This window comes from Gigantopelta aegis, chromosome 4, assembly GCF_016097555.1.
Source record: "Gigantopelta aegis isolate Gae_Host chromosome 4, Gae_host_genome, whole genome shotgun sequence".
NCBI lineage: Eukaryota > Metazoa > Mollusca > Gastropoda > Neomphalida > Peltospiridae > Gigantopelta > Gigantopelta aegis.
Window position 1 is genome coordinate 87951305 of NC_054702.1, and position 18698 is coordinate 87970002.

At 36.6% G+C, this 18698-nt stretch overlaps 1 protein-coding gene across 3 annotated transcripts in view; it reads right to left on the reverse strand.

Annotated features, from left to right (window-relative positions):
* The window catches only part of LOC121371333 (serine palmitoyltransferase 2-like), a 63359-nt gene that overhangs the window by 33879 nt on the left and 10782 nt on the right, over positions 1–18698 (reverse strand). For 2 of the 3 annotated variants that reach the window (XM_041497144.1, XM_041497145.1), the window contains exon 2: positions 11308–11631. In XM_041497144.1, the coding sequence (XP_041353078.1) occupies positions 11308–11373 (66 nt within the window). In that variant the 5' untranslated portion in view covers positions 11374–11631. Of the gene's footprint in view, positions 1–11307; positions 12029–18698 lie in introns of those variants that run through there. The other variant, XM_041497146.1, reaches the window with a different exon arrangement.

Here is an 18698-nt window from a genome sequence, read left to right on the forward strand (position 1 = left end):
AAAAAAGACACGAAAATAATACTTACCGATTCATATATGAACTTTATTTCATGTATTTATAAAACATTTAAGTGAATATATATGAGTAAAAATTATAAACTTGTACCCACTCAAGGTGGTTTTTGTTAAAAATTAATCCAGTAGTCTAAAGGTTAATAAAGTTTCAAGCAGGCTCTCCTGGGCTCAAACCTCAGCTATCTTGGCTGTCTGGTCCAGGACAGTGAGTTAGTTGTTAGTGGTTACAGAGAGAGAGAAATTGGTGTAGGGGTAATACACCTACTCACTGAGTCATTAAACTCATGCTGAGTGAGAGCTGGTACCAGGATTTGATCCCAGTGCCTACCAGACTTAACCATTACACCACCTGAAGTGCTTGTGTCGCAGGATCCATTCAACTGATTGGGGTTTTTCTCATTACAATCAGTGCACCACAACTGGTCAATGGCTGTGGTATGTGCTTTCCTGTCTGTGGGAAAGTGCATATAAAAGATCCCTTGCTACTAATGGAAAAATGTAGCGGGTTTCCTCTGTTGACTATGAGTCAGAATTACCAAATATTTGACATCCAATAGCCAATTAATTAATCAATGTGCTCTAGTGGTGTCATTAAACAAAACAAACTATTTTTATAACCACTAAACCACCGAGGCAACGTGTATGCAGCACCCATCAACCTAAGATCCTTAACCACTAAGCCATGAGCCCATGAATCATTTAAAATGAGCCTAATAAATTACTGCATACCTGTCACTTCTTAGACAGATACTTTTACCAAGGACATTAAGGAAAGAAAAACAATACAGCTATTTTCAACAGGATGATAGACTACAATCCATTTCCTACCTGTGTCAGATGTAAAAAAAAAAAAAATGTATTGCAGGTATATACATTCCATATTATATATACAATAACGTCTTTATCTTTTTATCTTTGTAACAATGTATTGCAGGTATACATTCCATATTATATATACAATAACGTCTTTATCTTTTTATCTTTGTAACAATGTATTGCAGGTATATACATTCCATATTATATATACAATAACGTCTTTATCTTTTTATCTTTGTAACAATGTATTGCAGGTATACATTCCATATTATATATACAATAACGTCTTTATCTTTTTATCTTTGTAACAATGTATTGCAGGTATATACATTCCATATTATATATACAATAACGTCTTTATCTTTTTATCTTTGTAACAATGTATTGCAGGTATATACATTCCATATTATATATACAATAACGTCTTTATCTTTTTATCTTTGTAACAATGTATTGCAGGTATATACATTCCATATTATATATACAATAACGTCTTTATCTTTTTATCTTTGTAACAATGTATTGCAGGTATACATTCCATATTATATATACAATAACGTCTTTATCTTTTTATCTTTGTAACAATGTATTGCAGGTATATACATTCCATATTATATATACAATAACGTCTTTATCTTTTTATCTTTGTAACAATGTATTGCAGGTATATACATTCCATATTATATATACAATAACGTCTTTATCTTTTTATCTTTGTAACAATGTATTGCAGGTATATACATTCCATATTATATATACAATAACGTCTTTATCTTTTTATCTTTGTAACAATGTATTGCAGGTATATACATTCCATATTATATATACAATAACGTCTTTATCTTTTTATCTTTGTAACAATGTATTGCAGGTATATACATTCCATATTATATATACAATAACGTCTTTATCTTTTTATCTTTGTAACAATGTGCACAAAGTAACCTCAAAGTGTATACAAAATTGTATTACATGGTGTATTAGACCGTGGGCCCACTATAACCCCCCCTGCCCCCCCTAGGGATTTTTACAGATGAGTATATCTTTGAAGCCTATCCATAGACATATTCAAATCAGCTTGTCTACAGGCAATCTGTTGGTGGGTGTGCCTGTAGGGCACGTTTGAGTGTAGGCACCCTATTTACTTTTAACAGGGCAAATTTCTGATCAAGGTGAATGTTCCACATAATTTTTGAAAATATTTGAAAATAATTCTGGACTATATCACTGCTTTTACTTTAAAGCTGGGTTACTGGTGAATGTATTCCACCAAAAAATAATACATTTTTGGCATCTGACTAAGCATAGTGAGTCAATGAATTTGAAATGTCCTGAGTATTACAAACTTAGTATATGAAAAAACTGCATGGCAATGTTCAAGTTAACATCCAGACATATTTTGAACAGGTTTAAGACCAAATTATGAATGCTATTCATGCTAAATTACATATTCATTAACAACAAACCACAAAGCAATGCAATATATGTGGTATGGATATAGTACCTGGGGTATACTCACCAGCAAAAGTTACAATTTTCCCGATATACGTAATTCTCTATGTACATGTGTATACATACATACCGTACCTAAAATATTCTGATCCTTTTATTATTGTATTGTATTTAATATCTGAAGGCAGCATTACTTAAATATGGTGCAGTACATGCTGTATAAACCATTTACATGGATATTTTTAATATTTTTATATTACACACAAGTCTTACAAACATAAAAAGTGAATTTACATACCATTCTAGGCAAGCCTGCATTACATATACAATTTATGCATCTCACAACAGTTCATCTTACAATAGCTAGGTTTTTTGTTGCTTTTTGTAATATTTTAGAATTGCAGATCTATTTATATTATGCTTAACTTATGTTTTGGTGTATATATTTGATATCTACATAGAATATTGTCATCAGGCAAATATCTAGCACTATAAAAATATAACTTTCATTCCCAATTCTCAATCATTTTATGTGACCCAAATATGATATATGTGAAGTTTACAATTTTCTATTTCTACATCCTTCCTTTTATTCTATTAAGTAGATGTTAATAACAATTTTCAAAACAATATAATATGAGGTATGAATAATTATATACTTCTCAAAATAAGTTATTAGTAAGCAATGCCAGAAATGTATTAATTTCTATGTATACACATACTTGCCTGAAGCTTTTATTATTAAAAAAACTAATTGACCTGGCTTTTTTCTATAGCATATTGAAGCTTCATTATTCAAATATGGTTAAGTATATGGAGTTTATATACTATATTCACAAATTTATGAACATGTCCCTCTGTTCTTAGTACCAACCAATTATAAGTACCTTTCCTCGGCATGTGTGTTAAAACATTTACAATTCATCTATCTCACAGAAGCTTGTACTATTATTAAAAACATATTTGTATTTAAATTGTGCTTAATTTATGCTTAGGTTTATATAATTGACATCAGATATAGTCATCAGGCATATCTAGTACTTGACTTTCTTTCCTATTTCAGTCTTTTCATCTGACTCAAATATAATGTCTATTATGTTCACAATATCTGTAATTTCTTATTTTGTCCTCTGGGCCTTTGCTCTTGTTCCTCCCTTAGTATGTCAACAGCTCTTGTTATCAGATCACAAACCATCCAATTCAGCTTCAGTATTTCTTTGGACATTTCTCAGCCATATCTATGTGGTTGAGGAATACCCTGGACTTCGTGATATGACTAATACCATATGAGACCATGGCAATTTGCTCTCTTCCAATTTGCTCTATTGGTACAGCATATTTTCAGGGAATATCTACTGGATGGAAGGTTTGCAACTAATCCACAGTAGCATAATAACAGCATTCGTGGTTTGGCACTAAATTTCTCATGTGAAAGGGGTTCTTCCAAGCCATACTTGATCTAAGGAATCCCTACAAAAGTCTTAAGAGACTAGAAGAGGGTTCTATTTGTGAGACAAAGTACATGTTTCAAACGCAAACCATGTCTGAGGGTGTTGTAAAGTGCACAAGAAAATGCAGAAACAAAGATTATACTTCAATGTCTGTACATTACTGCCAGTTCACCATCCCAGATACAGACATTTGTATACACTCAATTTGGCAACAAGAGGCATCTTATAGATGTGCACAGCATCATTAAGGATGCAGGGAAGACACCAACTAGCAATTCCAGCTGTGCTTGCCATTACTGGCTATGATACCAACAGTGCTTTTATGCAGAATGGAAAACTGGAGGTTTTGAACATTCTCAAGCAACACTAAGACTTCCTTGAAATGTTGTTAGCTCATGGAAGTTCAGCAAAAATTGATGTTCATATATTTAAGAAGCAGATCATTTCATATACCTTCTCTATGGAAGTGCAGGTGCAAATAACATACAAAAACATCATGACTTGAGAAATATCTGGAAATGTTTGTTGCCAAACCAAGGATGATAATATTGAACTACAGTAGAATATAAATCAGCCTTCTCCACTCTACATGTATGTATTCACTGAGAATGCTCTGAGAATGCACATAAAGAGAACAAATTGCCAAGTTGTCATTTGGTATCAGTCATGCCACGCATACCAGGCTATTCTCCAACCAAATGGTCATATGGCTGAGAAATTTTAGAAGGCACACTAGAGATGAAACAGTGATATGATACCATGAGAGCTGATGGACATACTGATGGGGGAACCAGAGCAGAGCCTGGAGAAGGAGAATACCAGAAATTGTGAACATGACAGACATGCTTTAATTGCATGAAAATGCAAAGGAATATGAAAGGAAGTCAAAACTTTCCTAGACAATATTTGATGTAGAAACTAATTATATACACTTGAACATAAGTTAAGCACAAAGTTAATAAAGGCAAATCTAAAAATATTACAAACACAGACTAGTATAAGATGAACTTCTGTGAGATAGATGACTTGTACATGTAATGCAAAAGAAATTATGGTAGGTACACAAAACTGATGCTTTAAATTTTTAACACTGGAGGGATATAGTCATAATATTGATGCACATACATGTATACTCAACAAAATTAATTAAGGGCTAGTAAACTTTCTTATATTATAATATAATTCTTTGTTACTGTCATATTATTTTAGCATGTTTTGGTCATATATATGGCTTCTATACATTGTTTCAGTAAACTTTTACTGGTTATACACGCAAAAAACACTGGGATTTCACATACTTATGAAAAATATTGAAATGAGCTTTAGGCAAGTATTTGTTACACATTTGTTCAGAATGTTTTTTGTCATTGTGTTCCCTCAAAATTGTTATTTAAGTCATTAAGTTTAAGAACATGCCACAATGCTGACAACTTTCAACAGAAGAAGTTGTATTTTCCCCCATATTTAAAGGAAAATGCTAAAATATCTATTGGACCTTAATTAATTTTGTTGAGTATAGTATAGGCAGATATACTGAACCATATTTGAATAATGCTGCCTCAATATATTAAATACAGTGCAATTTTTAATAGTAAAAGGTTCAAGCAGCCCAAAATATGTGTAAATATAAAAAATAATACATTTCAGGCATTGCTTAACTTTTGCCGATGAGTATATTATTATTCATGCCACATATTGCATTGTTATTTGGTTTGTTACTATTAACATCTAGTATAGGATGAATGTCATTCATTTTGGCCTTATATCTGTTAAAAATTTATATGGATGACAACTTTATCACTATATTTAATTTTTCAATATAGTGTTAGTGGGACACAAAATGTGCAACGGTACCACCATTCAAATGGCGATTTTTTTTTAATCCACCAACATTTTTGCTGCAGACAAGCAAATATTAAATTCATATATAATGAGGTATCTAAAAATACTTGTCTCCAAAAATCCCGGGGGGGGGGGGGGGGGGGGGGGGGGGGGGGGGGGGGGGGGGGGGGGGGGGGTTCGGTATCTGGCCCATGGACTATATGCACTGCATTGATTGTCTGGCCTTCAGTGAGATCATATGTAGGATGACATAAAAGAAATGTCTGCTTGATGACAATTATTTTTAAGGTTATGCAGTATTATATAATTATACTGGTAATAGTGTATGTGGTATACTGCATTTTTCTTCAATTAGTTGTTGTTGTTGTTTTATTAAAAAGATTTTGTGAGAACAGAACACAAGACAGGATCTAGGCTAATGGTAAAGTACACCTGCCCCTGGTTAACTCACTGTTTTATTTCCCACTACGTAACCCAGTGATAAAACGCTTGCTTGATGTGCAGTTGGCTTGGGATCGATCCCTGTCAGTGGGTCCATTGGGCTATTTCTCGCTCCAGCCAGTGCACCATGACTGGTACATCAAAGGTCATAGTATGTGCTATCCTGTCTATGGGACGGTGCATATAAAAGATCGAAAAGAGTAGCCCTGAAGTGGCGACAGTGGGTTTCCTCCCTCAATATCTGTGTAGTCCTTAACCATATGTCTGATGCCATACAACCATAAATAAAATGCACCATCCCATACAGGATAGCACATACCACACACAGCCTTTGATATATCAGTTGTGGTGTGAGTTGTACATTTAAGACTAGAATATGTGGTTCAGTAGGTTCTTCATTTATTTAATAGCAACTACCACATATTATATATACCTAATATTAAAATGTGCTGGGGTGCTGTTTAACAAACTTTCCTTTTGTTTTTTCCCTGGAGAGACAAGATTATCAGAGAGCAAGAACAGACACTCATTATATTTCAGTAAAAAAGTTGATATTACATATAAACGGAAACTATGCTAATCACATGGAAAACATGACACATGATCTAGTACATGTATTATTGTTAAGGAAGCAAGGAAGATCTAACAGCCACACACACACACACACACACACAAACAGACAGACATACAGACAGACACACACACACACGCAAACACACACACACACACAACACACACACACACACACATACACTCATACACACACACACACAAACACAAACACACACACACACAAACACACTCACACATACACAAACACACAAAAACACATACACACAAAAACATACAAACAAAAACACACACACGCATATACACATACAAACAAACACACACACACACACATACAGAGACACACACAGACAAACACACACAACACACACACACATACAGATACACACACACACACACACATGACACAAACACATACACACACACAACACACACTGACAGATACACACACACACACACACACACGCACACACATACAGACACAAACACATACAAACAAACACACACATACGCACACCCATACACACACACACATACAGACACAAACACATACAAACACACACAACACACATACACCTAATATATCAGCAATGGGCAGGGTTCAGATTTGACAATAACATTATATAATAATTGCCAACAGCAATTTATTGTTGTGTCCTTCATCCCAACACAATGTGCCCATCAATGAATCAGATTATAGGCAACAGTCCATTTTAGCTAAATCACTCTGATTATTATTACAAATAAAATGCTACACTGTATAAATAAATATATGTGTTCTGTTGTTTATTTCTTATTTATAATCGGAAAATAGCTACCTTATCTAGCAACAACAATATTTGTTTTTACAAAATCACATAACACACAACAGCAAGAAAGAAAGAAATGTTTTAACGATGCACTCAACACTGTATTTACGGTTATATGGCATCAGACATATGGTTAAGGACCACACAGATAATGAGGGAGGAAACCGGCTGTCGAACACTTCATGAGCTACTCTTTTCGATTAGCAGCAAGGGATCTTTTATATGCACCATCCCACAGACAGGGTAGTACATACCACGACCTTTGATATACCAGTCGTGATGCACTGGCTGGAATGAGAAATAGCCTAATGGGCCCACCGATGGGGATCGATCCCAGACTGACTGCGCATCGAGCGAGTACTTTACCACTGGGCTACATCCCGTCCTCCCAAGCACGTCAGGTGCGTTCTACCAATCAAACTAAATTATGCCCCTAATAAACAATAATGAATAGTAAAATCACGTACAGTTAAACCAGTGTTAAGCAAATATCGAGCGAGCGCTATACCACTGGGCTACACTTCGCCCCTAAACACAACAGCAAGAGATTTTAGATGTACTGAATATAGACTGAATCTCATAAATATCATGGATTTTGTCATACCAATCAGGGAATGCAGACCTCAACATGAAAAAAATTGAGGAAAGGGATTAACTGCTCTTCAAACTTAGATTGTGGGGAACCATTTAAGATACAACCATATTAATACCATATAAGTTCATATGCTAAGGAGAGCAAAGAGCTACTCTCGATATACTAAAGTCAAAACTTATACTAGCTCTACTACCCTTTACAGTTTAGACTGACCATTCAAAATTCACGCCAAAATTCCTTCAAATCAAAACTGCGCACCTTTTCTCTTTGGCATATTAACTGCTCCATTCAAAATTCCATAGCACCACCACCCACCCCTGCCTGCTACTGATCCTGGTCGGACTGCTGGTGCTCCCTTGCACCTGCCAGTGCAGGCAGTCCCTCCTCCCCCCCCCCCCCCCCAACTTTCTGTCTTGGACGACAGAGCTTGCTCTGCAAACACTTGCGCCCATGACATGCGTGCGCTACAACAGCTTGCTCTGAATGTGCACGTTAAACCCTATGACATGACATGACAGAGCTAAGAATAACTCTCTCTGAACTAGTCTAAGTAGGGAGTGAGAATGATAGCTCCCCTTAAACGGTGAGGTCTGGGAATGGATCTATGAATAAAATTAATTAATGTATTAATAAAAATGAATGAATGAATGAATGAATGAATGAATGAATGAACGAATGAATGAAATTAATGAAAGAATTAATAAAAAATAATGAAAAAATTAATAAAAATTAATGAATAAATGTACAGGTATATATGAATTAATTAATTAAAGAATTAATAAAAATGAATGAATGAATGAATAAAAGAAAGAAGAAAGAATGAATGAATGAATGAATGAATGAATGAATGAATGAATGAATGAATGAACGAACAAACGAACAAACAAACAAACAAAAGAATGTTTAATGACACCGTAGCACAAAAACTGGATGTCAGAGGATCAGCTAGGGACCATCAATGAAAATGGAAATAAATTACCCTAAGGGTCTACTGATGCAGAACAATCCTACGACCTATCGCATCACAGGTGAGTAGCCCCATAGTGAGTTACAACTCGGTCCATTAGAAGGTGTATATATTAACATATAGTCGTTTGTGACCTCGAGTCACAATGTCAGCTGATCCACAAACACTGTATCAGAACACAAGACTGTTTCAACATCTCCACAATAAAATCACCTTGGAGAAGTTATCAACTCAAGATACTTTATCAAAAAGACAAATACACATTTGACCTAGACGTCTTAATGGTGTAGTGACCTATACAGGCATGCACATATATGTATGCCAAAAGTAATGTTCAACTCCTGTATTGTACTTACAGGGACATTCCTGAGTTTGCTGCAATTTTTAAGATGTTATCGACTAACAGAGACTTTTTAATGATTGTAATTGCATATCAAATATATTTTTCTGCATAAAATAATAGTGGCTGTATATTAAATGTGTTTCTGATCGTTCTAATAGTTGTACTGGGTTAAATTTCATTTTATTTCCTAAAATATATTTTTTCGTACATATGAAATTATTTGAAGACAAAATCCAGTTTGGGCTTCTTACAAATATTAAGACGAACAGAAACACATTGAATATACAGACACTGATATTCTAAACAAGAAAATATATTTAATATGTAAGTTTAATCGTAGAAATACGTTATTAGTCGGAAACATCTTACAATGTGGCAAACTCAGGAATGTCCCTTTAACTAGAATATGTATTAACATGTTTCTGTATGTTATACTAACAGGTTTTTTTTTATTTTTTATAACACTGCTAGAGCACAATGATTAATGAATCACCTATTAGATGTCATTTAAAGTTTGCAACATTTTTCTAATAGCAGCAAGGGATCTTTTATATACACATTCATACAGATAGAAAAATACATATTATGGCCTTTGATATACATGATGGGATACTGGAAAACTGAATGGGTTCACCAAGGAGGTTCAATCTTACAACCCAAGGACGTCAGAAAGAAAGAAATGTTTTATTTAATGACGCACTCAACACATTTTATTTACGGTTATATGACGTCAGACATATGGTTAAGGATCACACAGATATTGAGAACATATTGATACTGTTGCCACTCCATGAGCTATTCTTTTCGATTAGCAGCAAGGGATCTTTTATATGCACCATCCCACAGACAGGGTAGTACATACCACAGCCTTTGATATACCAGTCGTGATGCACTGGCTGGAACGAGAAATAGCCCAATGGGCCCACCGATGGGGATCGATCCCAGACTGACTGCGCATCGAGCGAGTACTTTACCACTGGGCTACATCCCGTCCTCCCAAGCACGTCAGTTAAAAAAGTAAAGTTTGTTTTATTTAACGACGCCGCTAGAGCACATTGATTTTTTATCTTATCATCGGCTATTGGACGTCAAACATATGGTCATTCTGACACTGTTTTTAGAGGAAACCCGCTGTCGCCACATAGGCTACTCTTTTTACGACAGGCAGCAAGGGATCTTTTATTTGCGCTTCCCACAGGCAGGATAGCACAAACCATGGCCTTTGTTGAACCAGTTATGGATCACTGGTCGGTGCAAGTGGTTTACACCTACCCATTGAGCCTTGCGGAGCACTCACTCAGGGTTTGGAGTCGGTATCTCGATTAAAAATCCCATGCCTCGACTGGGATCCGAACCCAGTACCTACCAGCCTGTAGACCGATGGCCTGCCACGACGCCACCGAGGCCGGTCCCAAGCACGTCAGGTGCGTTCTACCAATCAAACTAAATTATGCCCCTAATAAACAATAATGAATAGTAAAATCACGTACAGTTAAACCAGTGTTAAGCAAATACCAATTGAAACATCAAAACATGGCCTTTTAGGTCTGCTCAATATATATCAGATTTACAATAAGATGATAATTTATGGAAGAGTCAAAAGGAGACTTTTCAGACAGGTGACTGTTTAACAGCGGTGGATGTTAGATCAGGTTTGACTATATATCTTTTATTATTTATTTATTAATTAACCCTTGTTGTCTATGTCATTAAATTTTGTAAATATAAACATTTCAATTACAGCTCTATGACATAGGACATTCATGTTTTAATCAAGGCTTTAGTAATCATTGAATTTTTAAAAAAACATTTTCTTAGAATAATTTTTTTACTGCATTACATATGTGCTGTATGAAACAGATGACTCTTTTCTTAATATTCCATCAACCACGTCCCACTGGGGCCCTCTACCCTAGAGATACATCCTACCCCTTTCTACATTCAACTGAAGAAATGTATCTTGCCCAGCATGACATATTTCTTTTAAAAGCAATAAATCCACTCACCTGTTCATGTTTTCCATTCAGTACACCATTCTTGGTCTTTTTCACTGGAGAATGAGGTTTTGCCATTGTGACGAGTTGTTATAAATTTACTTTTTTTTTATTTCTACTGGAATTCATATGAAATATTATTCTGCATGTCTCCATCAGTTGATAATTAGGATTCAAAACACGTTGAGAATACACGCCAACACATGAGATACTACTCAACTATTCTGTTCCGCAGTTATCAGATGGAGAATGATGAAATAAAGTTTAACCTGGAATGCAAGTGAAGAGGAAACCTGTAGCAGCTCATTATATATGCAGCTGTCATGACAGGAGATCCTGAAAAAAAAAAAATTAAAATAAAGAAACACATTACAAAAAACAAAACTAAAACAAAAGTACTGGTTATCTGAAATACAATCTAAAAACAAGTACAGTGAAATGTCACCAAACTGGACCCTATGTTAACTGGAATTCCCTCAAAACCAGACACTTTTCACAGACCTTTTTTTCAAATATCAGTACAGAACAGAACCTCTTTAAACCAGATACCCTCTAAACTTAACTTTTTTACCTGGTCTTGTGAGTGTCTGGTTTGGAGAGGTATCATTGCACATATACAGAGGGCTCTGTGCAATCCAGACTGTTCTGTGTAAAACATGATATCAAAGTCTCATCCAGTGACAACAGCTTGGATGAAATCTGTTTAATCCAATACTCTGTGCATACCAGTACATTTCATCAGTCCTCTCTAAATTCAGTTTAGACAGAGACCACTGTACACTGCAGAGCATAGTATTGAAATGTTGAGTGAAAATGATCATTGATATGACACTATCATGTTGAAATGCAGAATACATTAAGCTCCAAATCAATACCAATTCACATAAAATGTTTTAAATTATATATACAGTATATATATATATATATATATATATATATATATATATATACTGAACAAAAAAAGAAACTTCCGATTTGTACATATAGTATTTGTTGTGTTAAAGAATTCATTGTGTAATGAAATTATATAGGTAGTATTAGCCTTGAGCTGTATTATCAGGATTCATGAATTTTTATTGATTATTTTTGCACTGTTAATCGTCGACAACGTGAAATTCAATTTGCACATGCATGCATGGTTCGACATGTCCCGTGTAGTATTCGGTCAATTTGTTTTACTTGTCTTACTGACATTGTTGTCAAGTGAACGAAAACGCTTCAAAATTTGTAAAAAAAAATAATGTTTTTTACATTGTAGCATTTTTAGTATGCCAAGAATACCCAATAATTTACGCGAACGGGCGATTGGCATGCTTGATGCTGGCATGTCGACAGAAGACGTTGCAAGGCATGTTGGGAGTTCTAGTCGAGCGATACGAAATCTTCGCGTAAGATTTCGAACGACAGGAAGCACCAACGACTTGCCACCTCGTGGACATCCGCGTGTTACAACACGTGGTCAAGACCGCTATATCATGAACACGCATTTGCGCAATCGATTCCAAACTGCCACTGCTACTGCTGCTAACACACCTGGGCTTCACAATAACCGAATCAGTGGGCAAACTGTTCGTAATCATCTGCGGGAGAACGGTTTACATGCACGACGTCCTTACGTCGGATGCGTTTTAACACAACGTCATCGTCTAAATCGTCTTAATTGGGCACGTGTACACACTCGTTGCATACAGCGACGCTGGAATACTGTTCTTTTTTCGGATGAATCACGATTTTCTTTACAACATGGTGATGGCAGGGTGCGCGTCTACCGTTGGAGAAATGAACGCTATGCTGACTGTTGTGTTCTTGAACGAGATCGTTTCGGGGGTAGGGGTTCTGTCATGGTCTGGGCAGCCACTGCCCATGGTTATCGTTCACCACTAGTCGTCATTGATGGCAATTTAAATGCTCAACGTTACCACGATGACATTCTCGCTCATCATGTCATTCCTCTGTTCCATAACAACGCCAACATCTCGATTTTTCAGCATGATAATGCCACCTCTCATACAGCTAGAGACACTGTAAATTTTCTTAGGACAAATAACATTGATTTCATTGATGACTGGCCCACTAAAAGTCCTGATCTGAACCCCATCGAGCATGCCTGGGATAGTCTGGACAGATGATTGAGGCGTCGTCCCAACCCACCCGCTAACGTCAACGAACTTCGTCAAGCGCTCATTCAGGAATGGAACAATATTCCACAGGCAGAAATCAACACTTTAGTCAATTCTATTTGGCTGCGATGCACTGCAGTGGTCAATTCAAGAGGTGGTCATACCCGTTATTAAGTGGGTGTTTTTATTTTTAACCCCTACCACACTTGGTCAAAATTTCTCCCAGTTTCTGTTAACCTATGGTCATGATTTTTACACCAAACGATGCATCATGGAACACTCTTTAAACGCATATATAACAATTATTCCCCCGGTTTGTTTTCATCAAGTTATGTTCAAGCAAAGTTAGCGGAAGTTTCTTATTTTGTTCAGTATATATATACATGTATATATATATAGTCACATAATAGTGTAATAAAAAATGTATGTTCAAGACAAATCATCATCAAATAATATGACACTTAAAAGTGTTTACTGATAAAGGAAATATGAATGTTTTAACACCTCTGCATGTCATGGTCTCATGTGGCTGTGTCAGCAGTTGACTTCATTCACTATCATAAGGATACTTGTGTGATATTATTATCTGTTAACAACTTTAATATAATACAGTTACAAAAAAAAAACCCAAAAACCACAGGTCTGAAATGGTGTCGATTTATAATTTTGTACCATAATTTTTGGTATTTTCTTCACATTTGTTTTGCTCTATATGTAACTAAAAAAAGTGAGGGGAGGGGGGATGATAGGGTGGAAAAAATAGCTTACCGTGTGTCCTTAATTTTCGACCTTGTAAGCTGAATGCAACTTTGCAACAAAATGTTTAATTATATCTGTAAAATGTAGTTAAAATATTTCCCCCCCCCCCACCAAAATGTACAATTATGTCTATAAAATGTAGTTAAAATATATTTTAAAACCCCCACCAAAATGTTCAATTATGTCTATAAAATTTAAGTAAAAGGGAAAATGAATTACGAAAGATAAATAAAACACTTTCATTATACCATTAATGAAAGCAAATTTAATCATGCAGAAACAAGTAATTAGATTTTTACATGAAAATGTCAAAGTAATTTTCCAGTATGGTGACCGTATTTACCCATTAACAGGATTTTCTCAGTTAATATTTCATTTCTAGCCATACTGCCATTTATATGCCATGACAAAACATTCCACCTGAAACAGCTATAGGTCAATGGCAAGAGCTGGACACTGGTTAAGCCATCATGTTTTACGGCTCAGGGGCGAATACAAAATGTTTCTAAGGAGGGGTGCAAAAATTTAAAAGGGCACCTTCTGTATTCAGGGATAGACACAACCTTGCATATTTATAAAACAGCACCCACTGTATTAAAAGATATACTTATATGCATTATATATTTAGAAATCTTACCCTCCAAAATACTAAGCCCTATGTGTATTATTTGTCCCCTGCTAAAATTAATTGTATTTATCTTCTAATACTGGATTTTTTGGAGCTCTTTGAATTTTGTTTTTGGGGGGAGTGCATGACAAGCACCCCCCCCCCCCCCCCCCCCCCCCCCCCAATTTCCATATCTGAGGCACTGGTTGAATGTTTGGTTTGTATTTCAGTCTCATATCCAATCCAGAATCAGTGTACAGCACAGTAGGAATGTAGCTATTGCACCGAGATGTGTGCCCAGGACAGCATGCTTTAAACTTAATTGTATATCAGCATAATAACAAACTTATTAATTAATAACTGACAATAGGATTTAAGCGAACAGAGCTAACATGATTATGTACCAGGATATATAGCATGTTCCAGTTAAGAATAAATTTTTTAGAAACTGCTATTTGCCATACTGGGATAAGTTTGAATGATCATGTAGGAAAAGGAAAGAAAGAAAGGAAATGTTTTATTTTACGATGCACTCAACACATTTTATTTACAGTTAAGGATCACACAGAGAGAGTGAAAATCTGCTGTTGCCACTTCATGGCCTACTCTTTTCGATTAGCAGCAAGGGATCCTTTATATGCACCATCCCACAGACAGGACAGTACATACCACGGCCGTTGTTACACCAATTGTGGAGCACTGGCTGGAATGAGAAATAGCCCAATGGGGCCACCGATGGGGATCGATTCTAAACGGACTGTGCATAAAGCGAGCACTCTACCACTGGGCTACGTCCCGCCCCTGATCATGTAGGTGAAAGAGATGTGGTAAAATAGCATTTACGCAGGCTACAGGTTAGTGAAATGACAAGGAAGAATGGAACATGTCCTTTACTCCCTCTATAGCTCACTGGTAACAGCTATAGTAAATGCCATGTAAATTTAAAGGGTGGGTTTTTTTAATGACATCACTAGAGTACATTTATTTAATTATCACAAGCTACTGGATGTCAAACATTTAATAATTTTGACTAATAGTCTTAAGAGGAAACCCACTACATGTTTCCATTAGCAGCAAGGGATCTTTAATTCTTTTATAAGTTATTATATGCAATTTTCCACATACATCAGTTTTTAAATCGTATCATCACCTCTCTGATGAACAGGAAAATGTATTTTTGGACTTTCATCAGTTAATGTTGATCACAAAAGCTTAATCTAGCAATTTCCTCCATTGTTAACAAATAATGAATTAACCAATTAAAGAAGTCAGAACGTAACCTATTTACACTCATGCGATTCTATAACAGTCCAAGAGAAACGTGTACAATCAGATTAGGACACAATCTAAGCTGGGGGGTTTTGTTTTCAGAAAATTATTTTGTTAAATTGAAAAATCTGTTAAGGTGTCCAACCTATGAGAAGTTAAGACAAAATATTTAGCCACAACCCAGAACAATCAGACAAAAACTTTGTGTTCAAAGTTAAAGTTTGTTTTATTTAATGATACCACTGGAGCACATTGATTTATTAATCATAGGCAGACGACTGAACATGTTATCCAAGACTGCATAAACCTACAGCAGCTGAGGGAGACTACCTGGACAACTACAACAAATCTCCAGAAGAAGGTGTATGGCACAAGAAGTGATCTACAAAGAACAGTATCATTCATAGTCACTGCTGGCCTCGATGTATAGTCAACAAGCGAACGAAAAGCTGTATGGCACAAGAAGTGATCTACAAAGAACAGTATCATTCATAGTCACTGCTGGCCTCGATGTATAGTCAACAAGCGAACGAAAAGCTGTATGGCACAAGAAGTGATCTACAAAGAACAGTATCATTCATAGTCACTGCTGGCCTCGATGTATAGTCAACAAGCGAACGAAAAGCTGTATGGCACAAGAAGTGATCTACAAAGAACAGTATCATTCATAGTCACTGCTGGCCTCGATGTATAGTCAACAAGCGAACGAAAAGCTGTATGGCACAAGAAGTGATCTACAAAGAACAGTATCATTCATAGTCACTGCTGGCCTCGATGTGTAGTCAACAAGCGAACGAAAAGCTGTATGGCACAAGAAGTGATCTACAAAGAACAGTATCATTCATAGTCACTGCTGGCCTCGATGTATAGTCAACAAGCGAACGAAAAGCTGTATGGCACAAGAAGTGATCTACAAAGAACAGTATCATTCATAGTCACTGCTGGCCTCGATGTATAGTCAACAAGCGAACGAAAAGCTGTATGGCACAAGAAGTGATCTACAAAGAACAGTATCATTCATAGTCACTGCTGGCCTCGATGTATTAATCATCTGCTATTGGATTTCAAACATTTGGTAATTTTGACATATAATCTTAGAGAGGAAACCCGCTACATTGCTCTATTAGTAGCACGTAATCGTTTATATGCACCACCCCACAGACAGGTTAGCACATACTGCAGATTTTTATATATCAGTCGCGGTGTACCGGCTGGAACGAGAAATAGCCCAATGGTCCCACCAACGGAGATCGATCCTAAACCGACCGTACATCAAGCCTGCGATTTATCACTAGGCTCCATCCCAGAAGTAAGGTGTTCACTCGATGCGCGGTCGGTGTGGGATCAATCACCGTTGGTGGGACCATTGAGCTATTTCTCGTTCCCGCCAGTGCACCACGACTGGCATATCAAAGGCCGTGGTACGTACTACCCTGACTGTGGGATGGTGCACATAAAAGATCCCTTGTTGCTAATCGAAAAGAGTCGCCCATGAAGTCGCAACAGCCGGTTTCCTATCTCAATAGTTGTGTGGTCCTTAACAATATGGCTGACGTCATATAACCGTAAATAAATGTGTCGAGTGCGTCGTTAAATACAACATGTCTTTCTTGCCATCCCAGAAAGACAAGACTGAGGAAACCCTTGTAAAATGCAGCAAAGGATTTGTTATATCCACAGACAGGGCAAGGATAAGAGCTTATAAAACGTTTAGAGTCCAGACTCAATCTCGAATTACAGGACAAGGGTCCGAGCTTATAAAACGTTTAGAGTCCAGACTCAATCTCGCATTACAGGACAAGGGTCCGAGCTTATAAAACGTTTAGAGTCCAGACTCAATCTCTAATTACAGGACAAGGGTCCGAGCTTATAAAACGTTTATAGTCCAGACTCAATCTCTAATTACAGGACAAGGGTCCGAGCTTATAAAACGTTTAGAGTCCAGACTCAATCTCAAATTACAGGACAAGGGTCCGAGCTTATAAAACGTTTAGAGTCCAGACTCAATCTCAAATTACAGGACAAGGGTCCGAGCTTATAGAACGTTTAGAGTCCAGACTCAATCTCAAATTACAGGACAAGGGTCCGAGCTTATAGAACGTTTAGAGTCCAGACTCAATCTCGAATTACAGGACAAGGGTCCGAGCTTATAAAACGTTTAGAGTCCAGACTCAATCTCGAATTACAGGACAAGGGTCCGAGCTTATAAAACGTTTAGAGTCCAGACTCAATCTCGAATTACAGGACAAGGGTACGAGCTTATAAAACGTTTAGAGTCCAGACTCAATCTCGAATTACAGGACAAGGGTCCGAGATTATAAAACGTTTAGAGTCCAGACTCAATCAAACATTACGTCACAAGCATGCAACTTGAATGGCGTTGCCATAACGTTACTGTCTCAGACTGTATAAGCACCAGACAAGGTGTACCGTGGTTTGTGATGCGTCCGATGCTGGTTGGGGTTGTGGAAAAGGTATCGTGGACAGGCACAATGGTGCTGAAGGATGGCGGGGTGGCTCTCTAGCCCCCCTCACCAGTTCTGAATAAAACATATTATCGCAGTAAATCTTAGTGCTCCAGTGGTGTGGCTAAACACCACAAACTTTGTTTTTCTACGTCAAACAACAACAAAAACAACAAAACAACC